General features: G+C 36.4%; 1 protein-coding gene across 1 annotated transcript in view; it reads right to left on the reverse strand.

The window, feature by feature from the left end:
• The window catches only part of Mtpn (myotrophin), a 34,778-nt gene extending 21,156 nt beyond the window's left edge, over positions 1 to 13,622 (reverse strand). Inside the window, exon 1 of the mRNA XM_046434133.2 lies at positions 13,275 to 13,622. Within this exon, the coding sequence (XP_046290089.1) occupies positions 13,275 to 13,346 (72 nt within the window). The 5' untranslated portion in view covers positions 13,347 to 13,622. The remainder of the gene's footprint in view (positions 1 to 13,274) is intronic.
• Between the last annotated feature and the right edge of the window lie 9,802 nt (positions 13,623 to 23,424).

A 23,424-nucleotide genomic window follows, 5' to 3' on the forward strand; every position in this document is an offset into this window, starting at 1 on the left:
TATTAAAAAAAAGAAACCCAGGACTATACAAATACTTATCAGAAGACCATGACTTAATCTTAGTGATGGATGAGATATAGGGTCAGAAAATGAACTTAAGCCCTCAAAAAGTAGTTTCCATTCATTGAGGATTAAGAGATTTTTACAACAATGATAATTAATATTTTCTACTGACCAGCTACTATGTATTTAGTACTGTGCTATATGCATTATTTTCTAATCTTCAAACTAACCTAATAGGATAGGGAACTTCTAATACATGAAAAATCTAAAGCTGAAAAGAGGTGACTCCGTAATGGTAGAGTTCTACACTCTTTCTCTTTCTATACCACCATGCTGCTTCAAAACTCAGTATTTGTTCCTTCTCTTTTAAGAAGAGTTCAGATTTTATACAATAGGTGGCATAATCTTATGGAACACTATTGTATATACAGTCTGTCTTTGATAGGTCAGTTAAGTATTACCTACCTGTCCCTGGAATGCAGAATTCCCTAATGGAGTGTTTAGTATTTTTTTAAATGAGAGATCTTTTTAAAATGAATGCTATGGTCCTTCTTTTCCTACCTTTCTCCTTTTGTATGTTCCTTCTCCCCTGTCTCCTCCTCAAAAGTCCTTACTCAGGATGTAACTTGGCAAAGAAGAATCATGTATTATTTATTGGTGATAACATTGTATAAAATAGTACTAAAATTATAAATTGCAGCATAGCAATGAGTTCAAATGTAAAATCAACCAATTAGGGGCAAAGCAAACAAAAAAGGTGGTAATACTTATCTGGAACTTTACAAAGTACAGGAAAATAGATGACACAACAAAAAAGGAAGGAGGTCAAGCCAAGTATGGTGGCACATGCCTATAATTTCAGAGACTCAGGAGGCTGAGTCAGAGGATTCCAAGTTCGAGGTTAGCTTCAGCAACTTGTGAGGCCCTACGCAACTTAGCAAGACCCGGTCTTAAAATTAAAAAAAAAAAAAAAATGCTGGGGATGTAGCTCAGTGGGGGCGGTTTGGAAAATATAAAATCAACTTGCTTTCTTACTCTACATATTTTCTAAAAAGTTAATGGGTACACCAACCAAATGCATTAAACTCTCAATGTTAAAAACTCATCTCAAAACAATAAATGATAACAAATCTCAAGATTAAATAAATACATAATGCATCCTCTTGAAATAATTTAAATGTTTTAAAGAATAGTTCTTTATTACTTGTTAAAATCCATAGTAGGGAGATCCTGACCAAAGTGAATGATTACCATTTGTAATCTAACATATCAGTTACCTCAGACATGTTCTGAGGGGGATATTTTCTATGAGAAATTATTACAAAGCACAATTCAATGACAGAGAATGCAGAAAAGAAAATTTTCTTGCAGGAAAAGAAACTGTTTACAGAAATAAAACAGATGTAAATCTTGTTTAGGAATGGTAACTATAAAATAAAACTAAATCATAGATTTTATCTGTAAAAAATTGTTATCCTAAAGCTATTCAAGATTCTGGAAATATATATTCCAATTACAAGTTCATTTTAATTTTTATTACTTACCACTATCACAAAGAACTAATGGGATGAAAAAAAAAAAAGTGAACCAGAAAAAAATTTAAGTGCAAATGTAATGCATAACTTGACAAATATTTTTAACTAATAAAATATCTGAAGTATTTACCTTTCTGACCAACAAAAAAATGTTTAAAATGGAACTTGTGATAGTTAAGGCCTCAAACCTTATCTTGAAATAACTTAAAGGATTTTTTCCCTCAAAATAACTGTTAAAGTCATTTAAATTATGGAAAATTTGATTTTTTAGTTTTATAAAGCTGATTTACTAGGTAAATGCACACTTAATTTTTATGATATATTATGACAATAAATGTGAATAGGTTAATTTCTTCTTTGGAAGAGAAATTTTCTCTATTTTTAATTGAAATCATGGTATTTAAGAAAAGGTTTTATTTGTGGTATAAAATAAAAATTTTAATAATTAAATGCATATATTTATATTAAGAAAGACTACCAAAATTAAGAAACTTCTTTCAAAACATTAAGGTGGTATCTCAAGTTTGCAGAAAAAAACCTGATATGATCAGAAAGTAGCTTCATTTATAAGACATGAATTCATGGCTCCATAGATGGAATTTATTCTTAAAATCTTATGAAGCTGGGAAATATCAAGTATCTTGATTCAATGCTTATGTCCAAAAAGCTATATTTATAAATAAACCTGTAATGTGAGAGAAAGGGATAAAAAAGGGGCAAGGTGGGGGGGCAGACAACAGAGGAGAAAGAAGATAAAAATTCAGTCTCTTAAATTTCAAGGTATAATGTTACAAATCTATTGAGTGAGAAGAGTGTTAAGGTTTCTTAAGATTGTTTTTCTGTAACCATGATACAGAATGATAACCTGAATATATTTTTTTCATACCCTGTATTTCTGACATAATTGCTTCACTGTTTTTGGTACCCTGTATTTTTAGAAAACAACCTAAAGGCAAGTTCATTTATTGTCTTGAAACAAATATTATTCTACCAATAGGATGACAAATTTTTTTAAAAAAGACTTCATAAAAATTTTAGCAAGATATGGCTTGCTCCTCACTTGTTTACTAATTTTGCAAATAAGTATATACCCTCTGTACTGAAAAAATATACATATATACCCTCAAAACTGAAAAGAGTCATCTTTTCAGTTTTGAAAATTTCAATTTCTATCTATTAGTTTAAATGTATATGTTCTTCCCATTTTTTGCTGGTTCAATCACAATGTTCTACTATAGTACCTCATCTTCAATTTTTTTCATCTATAAATTTTCTTTGTAGTTCTAAAATATTTCAATGCAAAAAGAGAATAGGAATACTCTTTTGGATCAGAGTTCAAATCTTGTCCTTCTACTACATCAGCTGTAGGACTTCAGGCAAATTACTTAATTTCCATTTTCCTGACTACAAAATGGGAATAAAGCCTACCTGCTCAGTTGTCAAGAATTAAATTATAATTATGTACACTGTACCTGGAATAGAGTGTTCTCAAAGAGAAGGCATTCTGTTCCCATTATCTGTATTTTCCTCTTTCCACATTCTCCCCCCCACACCCCCGCCCAGGGGGAAAAATATTTACTAGGAGTAATCAGTTGTAAATAACAAAATCTTTAAAATAATGGTTAATAGGATAATAATGTAATGTGCAGAAGTGAAAGCTATATTTATATATAAATTCAAGTCACTTAAACTGTCATTGTTAATATTTAGTGTAATTGAGTATTTCAGATGAGATGTAACATTTAAGATAAGACTATAGAGAATCAAAAAGACAAATAAAACAATATGTTATGAATTGAAAAAACTGAAAATATTTAATCATTATTAGAATTGTCCTATAATATTAAATTGCATTATAAATGAAAAGCTGGAAGAGAGAGGAAAACATTTTTTACTCTTAATCCTACCACTCTTAAAATAGACATTGGTATTATTTTGGTATGCATCCTTCCAAATTTTCCCCAAGCACAGGTATTCTTATTGAATTCTGAATTTGATGTTCTTTAGTGCTGATTCTCTTTCATATTGAAATCAAATATGAATTTATCTTGGCTCTTTCTGTTCTTTTTATATAGCTGTAAGTTTTCAATAAAATGTATAGTTAGTTGCTTTCTAAGTTTTGTCCATAATTCATGTATTAAATAAGGAAAATAATTTATTCAGAATCCATAACAATCTTGCTGTTTTCCTGCATACTTTTTAAAATTTTTTTTTATTTTTTATTTTTCAGTGGACACAATATCTTTATTTTATTTTTATGTGGTGTTGAGGACTGAACCCAGTGCCCCGCGCATGCCAGGCAAGCGCACTACCGCTTGAGCCACATCCCCAGCCCTTCCTGCATACTCTTAATGAACTTCCAAAGAAAACTCATCCTCAGAAGTACTTTTCTAGTGTATTCCAGGTACTGTAGATGTTCAAATGATATCTGCTGAATGAATTATGCACCAAACAGTGAAAACTGTGCTAACTATCCTCCTCTTTCACTGTTGGGAGCTAGAAATCAAGTCAGTTCACAGAACTGGTACCAGGCTTGGGGAAAAGATTCTGGAATATTTTTGGTAAACATTTTGGCAATTGAAAAGATTTTGTAGAATTTCCTTTCTATAACTAAATTTTTTTTTTTTTTTTTTTTGTGGCACTGGGGATTGAACCCACACCCTCAGAATTTCCTTTTAGTTTATGAATAAATTAGTTCCTATTTGTATATTTACAAACAATGACCCCTAATTTTCAGAATAATTCTAGATCTCATTTACAATCTAGGTTCTGCACTTTCCTTTTAGATCGCTTCATTCAAGTTCTTTCTCTTCTACCGAATCTACACATGACTCTCCATTCCTCACTTTTCTTTACGATTCATCTTTCAACCTAAGGATTTCTGAATTGGATTTTTTGAAATGCTCATCCCCAAAATACTTTTTACATTTTGTCATACATTTAAATTTTAGATCTCAAAAAGCTGAAGAAGTAAAATTTAGTTTATTAGACAAATTAGTTTTTCTAATTTCAATATTTTGAAGGGGTGAACAATCTGACTAGTGGGCCACATTTAGATTACTGCCTGTTTTGTAAATACAGTTTTACTGGAATACTAGCAACATGCTCATGTTTATATTTACTAGCGTGTCCTTTACAAAACCATTTGCCAAACCCTGCCTTGGCTTCTCTTATGAACTTTTACTTAGGAAATGATCTACACAGACAACACCACAAACAGAAAATTTCTACTGCACAGTTGCAATGTGTAGGCATTACTTTGTGAATTTACATTTACTATCTCTTAAAACTACAAAATATATGAATTGGATACTATTATGCTTGATAAAATTAAATATCTTGGTCAAGATTAATAAGTGGGTAAGGTCAGGAATAAAACTCTTTTCCTCTGACATGCAGGGCGAAAAGTAAGCAATTTACAGAGAGCTTTAAAATAACAAATAATAAAGAGGGGCCTGTGCTTTTATGTTGTTATAAGTAATGTGGCATTAAGCATATTTTTCACTAATATCAAGAAAAAATGCACTAATGATTCTTACTCTTCATAGACAATAGCACAAAATCTATCTTTACTTTTAGACTGTGTGGTTTTAAAATCTCTTAATTGAAATTCTAAAATGATGGTGTGTACAATAATGTAGAAAAGTTGGACAGAGTTCACTGAGTTTAAAACAACAAAGAATTTGAAAACTTAGAACTATTTCTAAGAGAGGAAATGAAAGAACATCATTTATACTAAGAACATCTGTTACAAAGAGGTATATGGTAAAGCAACTTTGGAAACAACAAAGGACTAATTTCTGCAAATACCAACCCAACCCAGATTTAACTAAACTATAAGGCTGATAACAAGCAATGTGATAATTATTTGGAATATAAAAATAATTTTTATCTTCAGAAAAATCCATGGTATATCAGGAAGACTGGCAGGTAAAAATAAATAATTTATTTTTTATTTAATTGCAAGCAACAGAAACCAATTCAGACTAATTAAAAGAAGTGTAATGCATTAAAACATACTAAAAGTAGCTCCCAGAATTGCTGGGAAAGCTGAAGAAATGAGCAAGAAATAAAGAGACATAAAAGTAAGAAACAAAAACCTGTCATAGAAAGAACTACCTGGGCATAGAAGAGATTTCACAACTGGCATTCCACTACTGTTTTTGAATATCAGATGTTTTATTGCTGCCATACATCTTTTACTGTGCCTGAGTCTTTGTACTTGGCTCCAGACATAAGCATTCAAATGGTCATATTTGGGTTATGAGCCCATTTCCTGTGTTGGCAGGAGAAAGCAATTTATTTGTTCTTCTTGGCTGTGTTGTGGTGGGAGCCAGGTCCTACATCTCATCAAGATTCATAGTAGAGAACTCAAGGACAGGATGGGGCTTCAATTGTTGGGAAGCCATTTATCTTATCCCACAAGACAAATGCTCTCCTATGAACACTGAATCTTAAATCATGACTTGCAGATTATTTTTTAGGGGAGAGTCACTGAGTTGTCAAGAAGCAATAAATGGTAATAATTGATCCTATACCTATAGTTTTTTAACCAATCATTAAGACAAAACTCTTTTGGAAAGCTCTAAACTTGAAGATACATTCCACAGAGCAAGTCACTGTTTTTCATATTCAAGTCACTGACTTCTCAGATCAGGAGCTCATAAACTCTGAAGTTTATATACCTCTACAATAAAGAATAAGCAGTTAAAAAGATCTGTATTATATGCCACAATGGCGTAAATGAGGGATTAACTGCAAGAGAGGTTATGAAATGATATGCAAAACCAAATAGCCATGAACAAAACCTTTAAAAACAAGCAGTGCTATGGTTTGGATGTGGTTTGTTCCCCACAGGTACATGTGCTGAAAGCTTGGTTCTCAATGTGGTGTTGTGGGAGCTAACAGAACCTTTAAGAGGCAGGGCTTAGAGGGAGGGCCTTGGATCAACTGAGGGTGCTGCCCTTGGGAAGGCATTAAAGTGGTTCTCTGACAGGGTTATTAAAAAAGCTATAATAATATGCCATGATGTGACAGCCAAGAAGACACTCACCAGAACTCAGTCAATGCCAGCTCCATGCCCTTGAACTTCCAGAACTGTGAACTAAATAAGCCTCTTTTCTTAATATTAAGTTAGTGTGTTTCAGGTATTTCATTATAGCAATGAAAAAGTTGACTGATACAAGCAGATGGAGTGGAGCAAAAAATAATATTCCAAGAGAGAGTAAATAAAGCACTTCATTAGAAAACAATAGTGTGGTGGAAAGAAAATACCCATTTCAAGATCAGGAAAAGTGAAATAAAGTCCCAACCTCAATTAGCAGTATGACTCTGGTCAAGGTCTTTAACATCCAATTTTTCCCTATCTATAAGTTAATTAAGACTACATTTTAAGTAGTCTTGCTCCTAAACAAACTTACAGTTATTATCATTAATAGCTAACATACCTTGCCACTTACCATTATAGGCAGAATGGTATATAATTTCATAAACTATATTCCTATTTTATGCTTTACTTCAAAATAAGTAACATGGACACAATATCCATGTCACAAGACTGTCACAGAACAATGACAGATATATCTTCAAAAGTTGTCAAGATATGTGCATGTGCATACATATGCGTGTGTGTGTGTGTATACACACACACACACAAAGATGATCCACTATAAGGTTGTTCAATTGCAAAAATAAACTGGAACCAAAATATTTATCATAAAGAATTAGTGAAATAAATTATGACATACCCATAAAATGGAATATTGTACCCCATTTCAAAAAAGGGTAATCAATAAATTTCAATATACTTCTTTAAGATAAATTAAGTAATTTAAATAAAACAAAGTGCAGGTATGGCTATAAAATCTAAATGGAGAAAATGGATGAGTAAGTAATTTTTAATGTTTTTCCAAAATTAATTACCTTGTTCACAGGGTCTGTTGATAGGAGGTCCTTTCTGTCCTAACTGTTGCATTTTCTAATTTGTACTGGAATTAATAGATTCTATGTCTTAAAGTTAGTAGAAGTTATCTAGATGTAGAATTATGGGCTAATTTTTGTTTTCTGTACCCTTTTCTGTCTCTAAGACACTTAGTAAGTTTTCCATATTAAAGGAAGAAATCACAAGTAGGAGGAATATGCAATGAAACTTTTTTTATACTATTCAATAGTTTTTACTCAGTCACCAGCCCCGCTATAGGAAAAGTAGTACAAAGTGATAAATGTTAACAACTGAGTCAAAAAAACAAACAAAACACCAGGAAGCAACCTAAAGCCAATCAAAAGACAGACTGAATCAAGTTCTCTTCTAAATTGGCTATTATATTAGGAAAGTGAAAAATGATCCAAATAAGTCTAGAAATTTGTAAAGATTAGAGTTGATACCTTTCTCAGGTTCAAGAGATCCTATTCTCTCACATGGTGCACAATTGTTGCTTTTTAAACCTATCAGAGAGCCAAAGGCAGATGTAATTAGAATGGGGGATGGAGAGGGAAAGGAAACCACAGAGAAAGGGAAGTTAGAGACCTGATGTATAGTATTTCACAGCAAGTGAAACAGAAGTACACGTAAACAAGAGAGTACATATATCAGACCTGCTAGAGATTTTAAGGCGCTACTCATCACCTGAAGCATTCACCTGAAAAAGTGTTGGATCTTCATATCAGAGAGCTTATCTTTAAGCAGTCTCAATGGATCATTATGATCCCCCCCAATTCTTTAATATTTAATATTTTTATATACAATATAGTGTGCCCCGAGAAGGTGAAGGGTGAAGTGGCTAATAACAAGGAGTTCTGAAGCTCCTTCGGCACCCATGGAACTGGGTTCAAGTCTCAGTTTCACCACCCAAAAACTTTAATGACTTTGGGCAAGTTATTAAATCTTTGCCTCAGTTCTTCATCTCTAAAATGGTGTTAACTTATTAATTACATTCATGGGTCTACGTGAAAAGTAAATGAAATAATACATAAAATGCAACACAAATGCTCAAATTTAAACTGCTCTGAATAGAAATCTCAGTAATTAGTTACTAGTTTTGTCCTAAGGCCAAGAGTCACAATTTTAACCTTTTCTGGACTGTGTAAGATTACAATTAGGAACCTAAATTATAAAGTAAAATTATGACTGTAAGTACAGAAAAAGTTCTCACAACCTATCAATCATTCTATTTATAGACACACCTTGAGCAAAGACAGCTTTTGGTGAAAATTTAAGTTTACAGAAATGACTGTCTGTGTACTAATTATTTCCAAATTGTTACACTTAAAATTTTTTTAAAAAGCTATTTTCTATGTCTTCAGAGTCAGAACTAATTTGTCCTGCCTCTTGCAAGCCCCTCTCCTATTTTTCTTAAAGTGCTTATAAACTGTTTCAAGAAAAGAAACTAGATAATTTATTTCAAAGCAGACCAGTGTGGTTAATTAAACAAGAGTGTGTGTGTGTGCGTATAGGTTTTCAACTCAGAAATCCTTGAGTCTGAATCGCAGTTAGGCTACTTAGGGTGTGACCTTGTCAAATTACTTCTCTAAGCTTTGATTTCCTCATTCTTAAAATGGTAATATTGAAACCCTATGGTATAAGCAAATGAAAACAAGTAAAATATCTTTCAGAGTGCTTTTTACAACATAAATTAACCAGTCAATGGTAATTACTATTACATAGTTTATTGAAATCATTGTGAAGAATGAAAAGAATTCCCAAGAATATAAACTTTTATTGTGTGAAGTTTTATGACACCATATGGGAGATTCAAAGATGAAAAAAAGTACAGCATCTACCATCCAGATTCTCAGAGCTTAATGAAAGATATATATATAAGCAAAATCACAGCAAAATGTTAAGTGAAACAGTAAAAACATCAGAGCTCCATTTGAAGTTGAAATGTTTTTCTGGAAGAGGTAATATGCTAAGAAGATAAATAAATTCACTAGCTTTGGGGCTAGGGACTGAGGTGGAGCCAACTTGGTCAAGGAGAATGAAGAGTACATGGAAAGTAATCCTGCTTTCTGTAAGAACTACTATGGTAAGTTCTGGAGCACAGGGCAGGCCTGGGTCAGATCATACTGGCCTAATATGCCAAGCCAAGGAGGAGTTCGCCCTTTTTTAAATTAGCAGTGGGAATCACGAGGATATCTTAAGAGAAGGAGGTTGAATAAAAAAGATAACATGCTTAGTTTCACACTATAAAGAAATTCTTCCAGGTAAACTATAAGTTGACCAGGAAGGAGATGTGGGGAGGGGAGACCATACCCAAGGAAAATACTGTTCAGGTTGGAAAGCAGCAAATGACCTAAAATAGCAGTGCTAAGAATGGAGAGTGAGGTGCAGATGAGAGAGACGAAGAAGGTAGTCTTGACAATCCTCAGAAATTAGAGAAATCTTCTAATTTCTAGTTTAGGTGAATGGCTGGTTTATGAGGTCACAAGTCAAAAAGGAGACAACAGGAATAGAAAGTTTTCGAGAGGAAAAAAGCTCATTTGGAATATGAACAGAGGTATCCAATAGGCAACCTGGCATTCAGGTAGTGCCAAAATTAATTCCAGCGGGAGAAATTAACATTAAGTCGGAAATAGAAGACAGGGGCGAAAATGCCGTCACCCAGATGCAGCACGTAGATCAAAAACTGGGCTGTGAGTATCCACTATGGCTGCTCAGGCTATTTTTACTTTCTGTCTTTCTCTTGTTTTCCAATTGGACTACCAAATTTTATGTGAGATGTTACTTGTAATTTGCATATTACTTTAAAAAGCCTGAGTGTGTTTTCACATAAGTCTACTAAATATAGATGTTTAACTTCCCTGAGCACTGAGCTCAACTTTTTTAGCTACTAGGCCCAGCTAGGTCTAGTAGTGTTTGGTGTCCAATAAAAGTAGATAAATTAACTAAACATGGCCTTTAGGTCATCTGAGAAGGCAAAACACAGTGTTCAAAAACTTTAAATTGCTTCAGATGTCATTTTAATGTTATAGATAAACATTTAAGATAGCAAAATATACATTTTTCTCTACACTCTGTTTTTTTCATTTGGAAACATGCAATTTTCAGTGGTTTTGGAACTCTAAAGTCAAGAGTTCAAAAGCTCACTCAACATCAACAATTAAGACTATATTTCAAGTTTCTGTAGAAAAGTCAGAAGCAGATAGGGAAGTATAATTACTGAATTTTCAAAGTATTATATAAAAAAAAGGAAACATACTAAAATGCTACTTAGTTCGTTCTCATATGTTAACAGTGCAAAAGATCTTACAAGAGTATTTTAAAGTCACTACTCATAATGAAAACTAGCCCAGTCTGAGTGTTTCTTTAATACTTTATACCCACTTAGATAAAGGTATATTCTATAAACCAAGAAAATAATGAATGTTCACAAATTGGTAGATGAAAAAGGTGAGTTGATGATTAAATACAGAAGGTGGTTGCCGAGTAGAAGATGCCATGCAATAAGAACTTGAGTGTGAATTGACACAATAAGGCAGTTCAGTCAGTATAAAACCAGAATGTTAAGTTTTTAAAATTAATTTTCCTTATTTACAAAGTAAAAGATATTAAGACCTACACTTCTCAATGAACAACACTAAGAAAGCAAAAAGCTCAATGATCTGTTCATAGGATTAAATTAAAGTCAAACCTTTATGGATAAACCAGTTCTCAATGCTTTTTTACATTTATTTGAATGTCTATCCTCCCTCTCATGCACACCTCTTTTATTAAGATAGCAGGCAGTTTAAGTGGTAATGTGGGTGGGGGGAGGTCAAGCTGAACACAACAACCTAACTTTAAAAATGACCTGGAAATAAGTTAGATCCATCCACTTTTATTGTCACATATTTACATTAAAGTTTTTGTGCGATACCATTCTTAGTGCACAATTTATCTGCCTGAATATGGATCTTGGGGATGTCCTACTAGAAAGCTTGTATTATATGCTGTCACAATTATGTTTGGATCGTGACTGTATGAACCAGTTCTGGAGTCAGCAATTTAGTTCTGGTTTTATCATACATGATCTCTATAATTCAGGATTCCTTTCGTAAGTACCCTTTAACTCAGTAATTTTATCTGTAAAATGGGGCTAATAGGCTTATTTCACAAGACTCACAAGGAAGATGTAAAGTGAATCAGGAAGACACTACATAAACTGAGTTATTTTCTGTAGCTGTAAATTCAGTTAGTACTTACCAACTTTCTGTATTTCAAATACCCTAGATTCCACCCTGACAGGAAACCAAAGTACTACAGTGTCCCACCACTGGCAAATTTTTCATAGACTGAAGTGCTCCAAGTAATTTCTTTTTTTAACCTTACTTTGAAACAGGCAATAATTCAGGTTTCAGCCTGCCACTAGGTATGAAAGCAGTAAATAGAAAGCAGGTTATTCTAAAAATCCATTGCAAATAACAATTAAGCAGATCAAATACATGCAAAAAGTCTAAACTGTGATACAGTTAAACAGATGAAAAACCATCAGCATTTGCCTTGCACAATCAGGCAAGTTTTATGAAACTCCGTTTTGCTTACTTCCTAACACAGACCACTAAAGTAGTATATCAGTGGTCATACTAATGAAACTTAGGCCTGGTTCTCACACTTTTAAAGTTGATCAGGTCCCAGTGGCGCACCCCTGTAATCCAGCAGATGGAGAGGTTGAGGTAGGAGGTTCTTGAGTTCAAAGCCAGCCTCAGCAACTTGGCCAGGCCTTAAGAAACAGCCAGACCCTGTTTTAGTTTCAGAAGAATAAAATTTTAAGAAAGAAGGGGGTGGGGGACTGGGGGATGTGACTCAGAGGTTAAGCGCCCCTGGCTTCAATCCCCTGTACCCAAATAAAGTTGAACAAGATACTTTTTCCTGTTTGTCATAAAATTACACTTTTGTTTTGGAAGATGGTTAACAAATTATCATCCACCAATCACATTAAGTTCTTTTATAATTACAAAATGCGCAGTTTCAGGATCCAAAGGCAGGTTAGCTTGGAACTTAAAATTTTAAGTTCACCACTCCACCACAACGTGTATTCAGTTTGACATCTTGGGCTTCGCTTTGACTTTGGCTTTCATAATCATGATCTTACCCCCAAAATATACTGTGACTAAACTGCATGACTATTACACAAGTAAGCACTTCAGACGAATCAAGGAGGAAGATAGAGTAACCAAAGTTAACGTGCTTGTTGAAAAACTATTCAGATTTCCTCCACACTCCAGATGCCAACTGATGACCTTACCACCTGAAAGCACGTGGGGGGGGGGGGGAGAAGAGGAAAAAAGCCACACCCAAAGTTAAGACTTCACAGTGAAGTGATACCAAGTCTCAGAATTTTAACTATTGCTATTTTCAGTACTCCTTTTCACGGTCAATGAGTTCTTTAAATTCCTATCAGGCCCAAAGTCAAAGAAAAGGTTCCTATGACCCCAATTACCTAGGTTACTTCATTCAGTAATGGGCACGTCCAAGATGGAGAATTACTTCATTCAAAGAAAGATTTGAGTAACGCTGGTGTAGAAGAGGGCCCTGTTCAAATGATGAGTGCTCAGCGGAGGCTCAGAGCCAGTTGCCACCTCCCCTCCTCCAAGGCGTTATGAAGACAAGAGACTGACCGTACCAACGCAGCAGTCACCTGGCACAGGCCACTAAGTTACCCAGACCCTTGTCTCCGCCTGGACGCTCCCCGGCGACACTGCCGCCCCCGCCAGCGCAGCGCTCATAGGCTTCCTCAACCTCATGTCCACCCCGCTTACCTTGGCCACATAGTCCTTCACCTCATCCAAGTCTCCGTTTTTCAGGGCCCACATGAACTCCTTGTCGCACATCACTGCAGCGGGGAGGGCCGCTTGACCGGGCAGAAGACGAGGGAGGCGGTGGCGGCAGCAAGCGGATACCGCCGCACGAGAAGGAGACGGGCCGCCCGAAGCCGGAGAGGAGGAGAAGAGAAGGCGAGTGAGGCTGCCAGGCGGGCGAGGCAGTTGGCCGCGGCCACCGTTGGGGCGGGAGAAAGTTCTTTTGCGGCCACCGGGCCCAGCAGAGGAGGTTCCGCCTCGCCGAGAAGAAACAGGAGCGTTTACACTTCCGGTTCACTCCCAGCTAGGACCCTCCCCGAACTTCCTCTTCCTCTTCCCCACGGCGGAACGCCCCGCTCCGGACCCCGCCCCTACAGGCGGTGGCGCGATTGCCCCTTGTGCGCAGGCGCAGTGGCCACGCGGGCCGAAGCCGGTGCCGAGGGAGGAGCAGGGGCGATTAGGCGGGGCCGAAGGCTGAGTGTAGCGGATCCTGCCCAAGTCAGGCCAGGCAGGGATGAGGCCTAGGAGTTAAGAGGATTTGGGGTGGAATTAGGACGTTTCTGCACCACCGTAAATAGGCAAAGTTTTATTATTATTATTATTATTATTATTATTATTATTATTATTATTTTGGTGAGAAAGGGGGCAAATACAAGATCTTGGAGGACATCTTGCTCACCTAAAAAATGTCCAGAAGTGTTTGATTTGGATTGCTTGCCTTTTTTCTTGCCTTTCTTTTTGCCTCAAGCCAATTTTAAAACACACACACACACACACACACACTCACACTCACACAACTGTATCACGAGACAGGTTTACTCTGCCTTGTGGCATCAAATTGAATTCCCAGTCCTGTACGTCATTTGCTGGTCAGGAGATTTGTTAGTTCGTTCATTCCCTCTTTCCCTCTTCTCTCTCCCATTCATTCTTCCTTCCCTTCTTCCTCCTTCCATTCCTCCTTCTTTTTCTCCACTAGATAGCATTATTTGGGTTCCGACTACGTGCCAGACTCTGGTAGGCACCAAGAAGATAGGATAGAATAAAGTATTCCAGCCTTCAAGGAAACTTCAACACAAGATAGCCATGTGAATTTAGTGTGTTAATACTATGTATACTGTTCTGTAAAGGGAAAAGCTTAAGTGTGTGATGGGGGAAAAAAATTCATGTTCTTGCCCATCAAATGACATCCAGAATTAGAAATTAGGTTTAATGACACAAGGTAGAGCAAACCTGTCTTGTACACTTTGTGTTATTGTTTTCTTAATAGTCTCGTGCTTCTGGATCTTTCTTATGAAGCCAGTTCTATTCTTTCTAGGGTTGGCTGTAATGCCTTAGGGCACATCCACCAGGTGAATTGTACCTCATAACCCTAATGATCAAGACATGCATGCATGAACATAGAGAGATACAATAAAACTCTCATTAGAGCTTTTATATATATGTATAAAACTTATTACAACTCCCTAAACAAATAAATCAGGCTACTATACCACTATTGCCACTTAATAAAGAGGTTAAAAATACTCTCTGGGGCCAGATTGCTTAGATTTTGAACATGGGATCCACTGTTGCTAATTTTGTGTCATCTCAGGCAAGTTTCTTTGCTTTAGTTTTCCATGTGTGCTAGATAGAGAAAACAGTGGTGCTCAATAAGTATATTTTTGCTGTCATTTAGTCATAGCAAAGATTTCAAATCCAGAAAAATTTTCTAAATACTTAACAGCTATGCATTTTGTTATTCCATTTATTTTGCTTTCTAATAGTTGGAAATATGAATCCACATACCTGATGATGATACATTTCTAAAAGCAAATCTTAAGGAGGAACTTCTTAGGTAAACCCTGGAGTCCTCTTCTCCTCCCTGGCTCACACTTCCACCTGTGTGATCTCTGTGTTGTTGCAATGACCACTCTTGACGTCTCTAACCCAGACTTCTCATATGTGGTCTTTTCTTATATTTACCTTCTTACCTATTCAAATGTCTTGAACTTAAAATAGGCTTGGGATCTCCTGTAGATTCTAAACCTGCTTCTCTCTATATGCTTTCTGTTTTGGTAAATGGCACCACCTCTACGTTGTCATTAAAACTGGAAATATGGTAGTCCTAATAGCTTCTGTTGTTCCCAACTTTTCCACCAGTAAATGCTTTGAATTGTATCTTAAACTAGTTCATTTCTGGTACCTTCAGTACTGACCATTCCCCCCCAATTGCCACCCAAGCCACTATCATCTCTGCATTCATAGCCTTCCCACTGGTCTCCTCATTTTAATTTGTCCTTTTCCAGGTAATTCTTCACATAGAGAGCTGCCATATTAAAACATAAATATGTGCTTCTTGCCCAAAGACCTTTCAATTTCTTCCTATTGCACTTGGTTAAAATATTAATTATTTGCTATGGCCTTTAGGGGCCTCTGTGATGTGTCCCTATTTTATGAAATTTTCTCCCACCCTGCATTGATGCTTCTATTCTCATATATCTTGTCTTCTGTCAGTCTCAGGAAAAATCAGGCACATTTTACCTTAGGGCATTTATGCCCATTGTTTCCTGTCTAAAATATTCATTTAATTCTCACTCACTCCTTCAAGTCTCAGTGAAAATGCTTCCTCTTCAGAGAGGACTCCTGAGACCACCCACCTAAGGTAGGTCCCTCCATTCTTTCTGTCATATAGCCAGTTTTCATCCCCCAACATGGTACTTATCACAAATGTTTTCATTATTTTTAATATCTGTTTTTATAGGTATTCATGATGTTCCACAAATATTTCCTTTTGCCTGCAATTCTGTATGCAAGAGAGAATTGCTCTTCCTGGCTTCTTTGTTGTTGAGTAACATCATGTAACTAATTTTGCCTGTTAGTTATGAGCAGAAGTAATATGAGTCACTTCCAGGCTTGCTAATGCAAGACCCTTCAGAGTATGTTTCTTCCTTCAGCTACAGCAACCAGCAATATTCAAGATAGTAGATACATAGTCAGTCTGGGTCCTAAGTGAGCTCTCTAAGGATGCTCCACCAGACCATGATGGATATGAAACTTTTATTGTTTTAAGAGATTTTGGCAATTATTTCCAGGTGAGCCAATTTGACTCATAGAAATTATTGCCCAGATGGGGATATTACTAGAATAAAAAATGTAAATAAACTGCCTTGGCTTAGGAGCCAGGTAGCACAAAACAAAGAGAGTAATAGGAGGAGGCATAAGGATGGTGATTCACATTTCCAGGTGTTAAACATTTGGTGAAACTCCGGTGCTAGCATGGCGAAGCATGGGAGGCAAATAATGTGCTCCATAAACTTGAAGCTGTAGTGGAAGAGGCTAGAAATGGAAAGCTGGCGTCATGTGTTGGTAACTATTGATTACATAAAATAACACAGGAAGAGATCTGTCTGGGAAATAATTGTCCAGCTTGCAGGTAGAAATGAAAATGATTGTAAAGCCTCCAGAAATTTGGAGACTTGCCCAAGTGGAAGATGCAAGTGATTCTCATCCTCAATCAATAAAAAAATAAAACTGAGCAACAATTGGTGATTAGAACTCAGGCTTGTGGCAAGGACCAAATCCTGGATTAAGGTGGTGTTCAGTGAAACTCTTCAGTTTGACAAAATGGTATAGTTTTTCCCATGTTAAAGCCTGATAGGCTGAAGGTACCTATGAGAAAAAAATAAATGAGAAAGTAGGATCTTAACAATTATAGTGGCTAAGGTTATGACTCCTGGAGCTGATTTGGATCAAATGTAGAAGAAACTGACTAAATTTTTGAGAGCAATGCCAAAATCAGTCATATTTATAGGAACTGTAAATAGTTTTGAAAAAACCCTGGACCTCTTTAGATAGGAAGCAACCCAAGAAAACTGCTCACACTCCCAGAAGAACATGTTCTCCAGTGCCTACTTGAGACAAGGACGAGTAGGATTGTGGAAAAGAAGTGCCCTTCTATAAAGTGTAGCTGAGGACCTCCAGAAGCCGTATGCGGTGGAGGACTGTACCATGGATCAGAATTGTGGCTTAATCAAGGAACGTGTCCTGCCCTGGAGGAGCGGATCCTGCACTATCTGCCTGGGCAGGATTCCAGAATTGCGATAGACTAATGATTGCTGCCATTCTTCCTCTTTTTAAATGGGGGTGGTGATTATGGTTATCATGTTCCTGCTCTACTGTTATATGGTAGGTAGAAGGGAGGGATATTTCATTTATTTAGTTTATGTGTTTTCAGATCAAGAAAAGACCAACTACTATGAGGCCCTAACTTTGAGATTTATACTGTGATAGTAAAGAACTTTTCTGGTTATTTCCCTGGAAGATGGTATGTATATGTTGTACACATGGGAAGAAGGGTAAGCCCATTGTATGAGGATCAGAGGGCAAAAGTCACCATTAGGACACATTCTGGCCCCTTAGTGTTTGAGTGGGGATATATGACTAGTTCTGACAAATGAGTTATGAACAAAACATTTAAACTTTGACTGCCATTATGAGTCTGCAGTGCCTTCTTTTCTGGTAGAGTTGTAGCCCTCAGCCTGGGTTGTAGAGTAACTGGCAAGCAGATTCCCTTACCACCTGTGCTAGGCATGTAGCATCATTTAGAAATAAATGTTTTTTGTTTAACACCACTGAAATTTCAGGGTTTGTATTTTATGGTGAAATAACCTAGCCTGTCTTGGATAATATAATTATTTATCATCTGCCTCTTGCATTAGGAAGAAGAAAGTTATAGTCCGCTTGGCTGACTACTTGGTATTTATACAAATATGTGGTATTTAGATGAAGATCACAGGCTGGGTGGCTAAAACAGCAAGCATTTATTTTTTATAGTTTTGGAGGCCCAGAAGACCACAATCAAGGTGTCAGGGAGCTAGTACGGTTGGGTTTTGGTGAATGCCCATTTCTTGATTTTTTTTTCCCATAGTGGGGAGAGAGAGGAATAGAGAGGATGGGGAGAGAAATGGGGGGGTGAAGAGGGAGAGAGAATGGGAAAGGAGGGGAGACAGAGGATGGGAAGGAGAAAGATCTTTTGTTTTTATAAGGACACCAATGCTATCATGAGAATTCCATCCTTCTGACATAATTACCTCTCGGAGCCCTACCTCCACATACCATCATATTGGGGATTAGGATTTCAAAATGTGAATTTTGGGGAGATGCAATCATGCAGTTTATAACACAGTTTTAATGAGGACCAGAATTTTTTATCTTGCTATGAGTTATATACAAGGTATTTATCATTACACCTGGCTCACAGTAGATGTTCAATAAATATTTCTTGAATTACTGAAAGGATGCATTTTCTTAGCAGAATTAAGGACTTTAATTAAATTCATGCCTGAGTGGACAATCACCTTACTTTGCATGGTGGGAGGGAAAGAGAACACTGAAAACAGGATCTAAAGATTCTTCCAAAAGAAAGAATTTTAAGCTTTACTTCAAAACACAAAAAGAAGAATGATCATAAAGATGATCATGAGAGTTTTAACTGGAGTTGTGTTATTTCCATATTACAAAATTAAAATATGAATGCATGCTTGTTTTAAAAAATTTTTAAAAACTTCATTGTGTATAGAGTAAAAAGTGAAAACGTACTTTACTGCAGTTCCTAATCTCCTCCATACAGGGTCACATAGATAAACACCAACATTGTTCAGCAGAACTGGTAAACTATGGTGCATACTTCTGATTTGAGATAGGAAAAGCATGGTAAGGGGTTTTATATGTGTCTTATGTATACATATATACAGGATATATACATATATGTATGGATATATACAGGATATATATAGTAATGAATCAAGTATTGATCATGGCGTTCTCTGAATTGTGGAATCATGGTGATTTCTTGCTTTCTTCCTTACACTTTTCTGAATTTCCTAGTTTTCTATAAACAAATTCTAATTTTCCAACTAGGTGGAGCAGAACTTGTGTCCAACGCAGTTGAGGGAGTTTCAAGCCATTACAATAAAAAAAAAGTTCTAAAGGTAGAGGAAAATAAAGAGCATTGATGGCACAGGTCTACTAGATAGTCAATGTAGTAATATGCATTTACAATAAATAATCAATTCAATAAATTTTATTAAGTGCCCAACACTCTTTTGGGGGTCAAGAAGAAAGTGTTGACTAAGGATAAGATCTCTCTTATCATGGAGGTAAGTATTCTAGTCGGGGAGCTACTTAATAAACAAGTAAATTAATAAAGTAATTTAGATAATATTAAGTGCTATGAAGAAACTAAAGAGAGTGTGGTCAGAACAAATGTTGGTGGGGGCAATGTTAGCAAGAGGGACGGTCAAAGGCAACCTGTCAGAGATGGGAACTGTTGAGTTGAGACTTGAATGAGGAGGAGTAAGTCACTCAGCCTTCTGCTGGCAGCACCCTCCAGGTAGAAGGAACAGCAATGACAAAGGTCCCAGCAGGCGTGGGCCTGGGAGAACCGCAGGTTGGGTGGATTTGGCTGGTAGAAACATGTAAGCAAAGAGTCCAGGCAAGTTCTGACCATGGTGTGGACCTGCTGAGTGTGTTGTAGGGATTTTCACAGGAAGAAAACGTATGTCTGTTATGGTTTAGATGTGGTGTTCCCCAAAAGCTCAGGTGTAAGACAATACAAGAAGGTTTGGAGGTAAATTGATTGGGTTATAGCCTTAACTTAATCAGCAGATTAATCCCTAATAGGATGAACTGAGAGATAACTAGAGGGCAGTGGGGTGTGGCTGGAGGAAGTGGTTCTTTGGGGGCGTGGCTATGGGGTATACATAGCTATGAGTTGGTCTCTCTATTTTCTGATCACCATGTGAGCTGCTTCCCTGTGCCACACTCTTCCACCATGATGTCCTGCCTCACCTCGAGTCTCAAGGAATGAAGCAGGCCTTCTATGGTCTAAGACCTCTGAAACTGTGAGCCCTCAAATAAACTTTTCCTCCCTTAAAATTATTCTGGTTAGATCTTTTAGTCACAGCAGCAAAAAAGCTGACTTAAACAATGACCTATAAAAAACTACTGACGAACTTTTCAAATGTGGTAAGGATAGCTGCAGTGCTCAAATGGCATTGAAACCACACAGAAAGACTACAGGAGTCCAAAATTCAGTTTCCCATTTCTCTTTCAATTACGTAGATTATTATGTAGATACAGTGTCATGAGTGGCTCAAACCCTGATAGTTAAACAATTTCAAGATGAGGAAACAAGTGAACTGTTAAAGACAAAACATTATCCACTGGAAAGCAAGTAGTTTTTCCTTTTGTTAATCCACACCTCTGTGAAATCTGGTACCAGGTATCGCTATTCACCTTTGCCAGTTTCTGAATTTGAAGGCACATTCCTAGACTGCGATGAATTATTTCTAAAATGTTGATTTTGCCCTTCTAATCTATAACTGAAAAGGCAAATGTTGGGCTGCCACAGGTAACATTTAGGGATTTCTAAAATGGACCCTTAGGAACTATGTCAGAGTCGATAAAACAAGAGACAAAGATTTAGCTGGCAAAGTCTACCACATTTAGTTCAATTTGTGGTACAAACTCTTAAAAAGAAGAACTAAAATCTCATCAGACTATTATTAAACAACAATCTGCTTTCCTGAGCATGTGTCAGTAAATTGCATGTGTTGATTATGGTCTCAGTGTAAAATCTGATCAGAAGCATCAGGGATAACTTCCAAAAACGTGCTTATAGCTGGAGGGAAATGGATTTTTTATTCAAGTTACACACATCAAAATGTCTGCATCTGTAACATTTTTGCCATAATAATCTTAAAATGTTGATTTTTATTTACTTACTAAAGAATACGAATGGGGTGAGGGAATCATATTCTATATAATCTATAGACAGGTTACTAGGAAACAGAGACAAATAAACACTAATGTGTGTAATGGGGTAATTAACACTGTAATCCACTTGTTCCAAATAGACTAATTCATTGCACAGTCTCTGAAGCAGTGTTTCATGCTGCTGACTCTGGAAAGTAACCCAGGGGAACAAAACAAAGTGATGAGAAGAGGGGGTCTCCACAGCTCTGTGCTTCACCAACAGTCAATTCATTAATACCTTCCAATACTCAAAGCTGAAGAATTGTAGTTGCACTTAATGCCACTCATTTCTGCCTAGCTTTCCATCTGTGGTTTATTTTCCCATCTGATGCTGAAAGATAAAGGTAATTGTAGGAATAAGCCTTTTCTCAAGAAAGCTTCAAATGTTTAGATCCTGCAATGAACTCCTATGAATAAGACTTTGAGTTTCACTAGATAGTGAAAAAGTTTGAATATTTCTGCAAGCTTTAGAGAAGTTTATTCAGGGAAAAACCAGACAACAATTCAAACTTCCATGAGTGGTGTTTTTTTTTTTAATTTATTTTTTTTATTGGTTGTTCAAAACATTATAAAGCTATTGACATATCATATTTCATACAATAGATTCAAGTTGGTTATGAACTCCCAATTTTACCCCAAATACAGATTGCAGAATCACATCGGTTACACATCCACATTTTTACATAATGCCCTATTAGTAACTGTTGTATTCTGCTACCTTTCCTATCCTCTACTATCCCCCCCCTCCCCTCCCATCTTCTCTCACTACCCCATCCACTGTAATTCATTTCTCTCCTTGTTTATTTTCCCATTCCCCTCACAACCTCTTATATGTAATTTTGTATAACAATGAGGGTCTCCCTCCATTACCATGCAATTTCCCTTTCTCTCCCTTTCCATCCCACCTCATGTATCTGTTTAATGTTAATCTTTTCTTCCTGCTCTTCCTCCCTGCTCTGTTCTTAGTTGCTCTCATTATATCAAAGAAGACATTTGGTATTTGTTTTTTAGGGATTGGCTAGCTTCACTAAGCATAATCTGCTCTAGTGCCATCCATTTCCCTGCAAATTCTATGATTTTGTCATTTTTTAGTGCTGCGTAATACTCCATGGTGTATAAATGCCACTTTTTTTTATCCATTCATCTATTGAAGGGCATCTGGGTTGGTTCCACAGTCTAGCAATTGTGAATTGTGCTGCTATGAACATCGATGTAGCAGTATCCCTGTAGTACGCTCTTTTAAGGTCTTCAGGGAATAGTCCAAGAAGGGCAATAGCTGGGTCAAATGGTGGTTCCATTCCCAGCTTTCCCAGGAATCTCCATACTGCTTTCCAGATTGGCCGCACCAGTTTGCAGTCCCACCAGCAATGTACAAGAGTACCCTTTTCCCCACATCCTCTCCAGCACTTGTTGTTGTTTGACTTCATAATGGCTGCCAATCTTACTGGAGTGAGATGGTATCTTAGGGTGGTTTTGATTTGCATTTCTCTGACTGCTAGAGATGGTGAGCATTTTTTCATGTACTTGTTGCATGAGTCGTGTTTTTATAAAACAGACTATCCAGTCATCAATAAAAATGTCTTCTAAATGTTAAGACTAACAAAAATATGTATCAATGTGTACAACACATTAATGTTCATTGTATATGGTTTGGAGCACACTGTTTCTGTTTTAAAGATTTCACAAGTTTCTTCTTTTTTGTTTGTTCTTATTTGATTTATTTGTTGTAAAATTTTGTTCAACCACACATCATAAGATTGTTCTTTTGAGAAAATACTATATTTAATGATGACTCATTTTATATTTCATTTCTAGGCACTGTATAGAAAATATTCTGAAACACCTATATTTTTTTCTGATAAATTTAGGAATAGGTCACCTGCAGTATAAGCCCTTCTCCACCCTTCTAGATATGACTGTGCAGACATACTGTCTATGGGGTAGGTCAAGTAAATACACTTGTCACAATATGCTGATTTTGAAGTTAAAAGCAAATGCTTAAACATGTGACATCCTTGTTATGGAGGCCTTGGTAGATGAACCAAAGGGGAATAGGGTGTTTAGAAGACATTTAGAAGACATTTTTATTGAAAGGAGCTGGGGAGGAAAAGAATAATGGTAAAAACAAACATTCTTTTGTTTTATTGATGACAGATACTTTTCCCCATTATTTCATCTGTACAACAAACCTACTCTGTGAAGTTGCTTTTGCTAGTATGTCATTTTGCAGATGTGGAAAGAAGCAGGGAGAGGTTCTGTACTTCCCAAGCCACTTGGATTTAGGTGAAGAAATTGAAGGTCCATCCTGGCTTTAAGA

The sequence above is a fragment of the Marmota monax genome, unplaced genomic scaffold (assembly GCF_021218885.2).
Source record: "Marmota monax isolate L192 unplaced genomic scaffold, Marmota_monax_Labrador192_F-V1.1 WCK01_AAM20220418_F8-fsc00122, whole genome shotgun sequence".
Classification (NCBI taxonomy): domain Eukaryota; kingdom Metazoa; phylum Chordata; class Mammalia; order Rodentia; family Sciuridae; genus Marmota; species Marmota monax.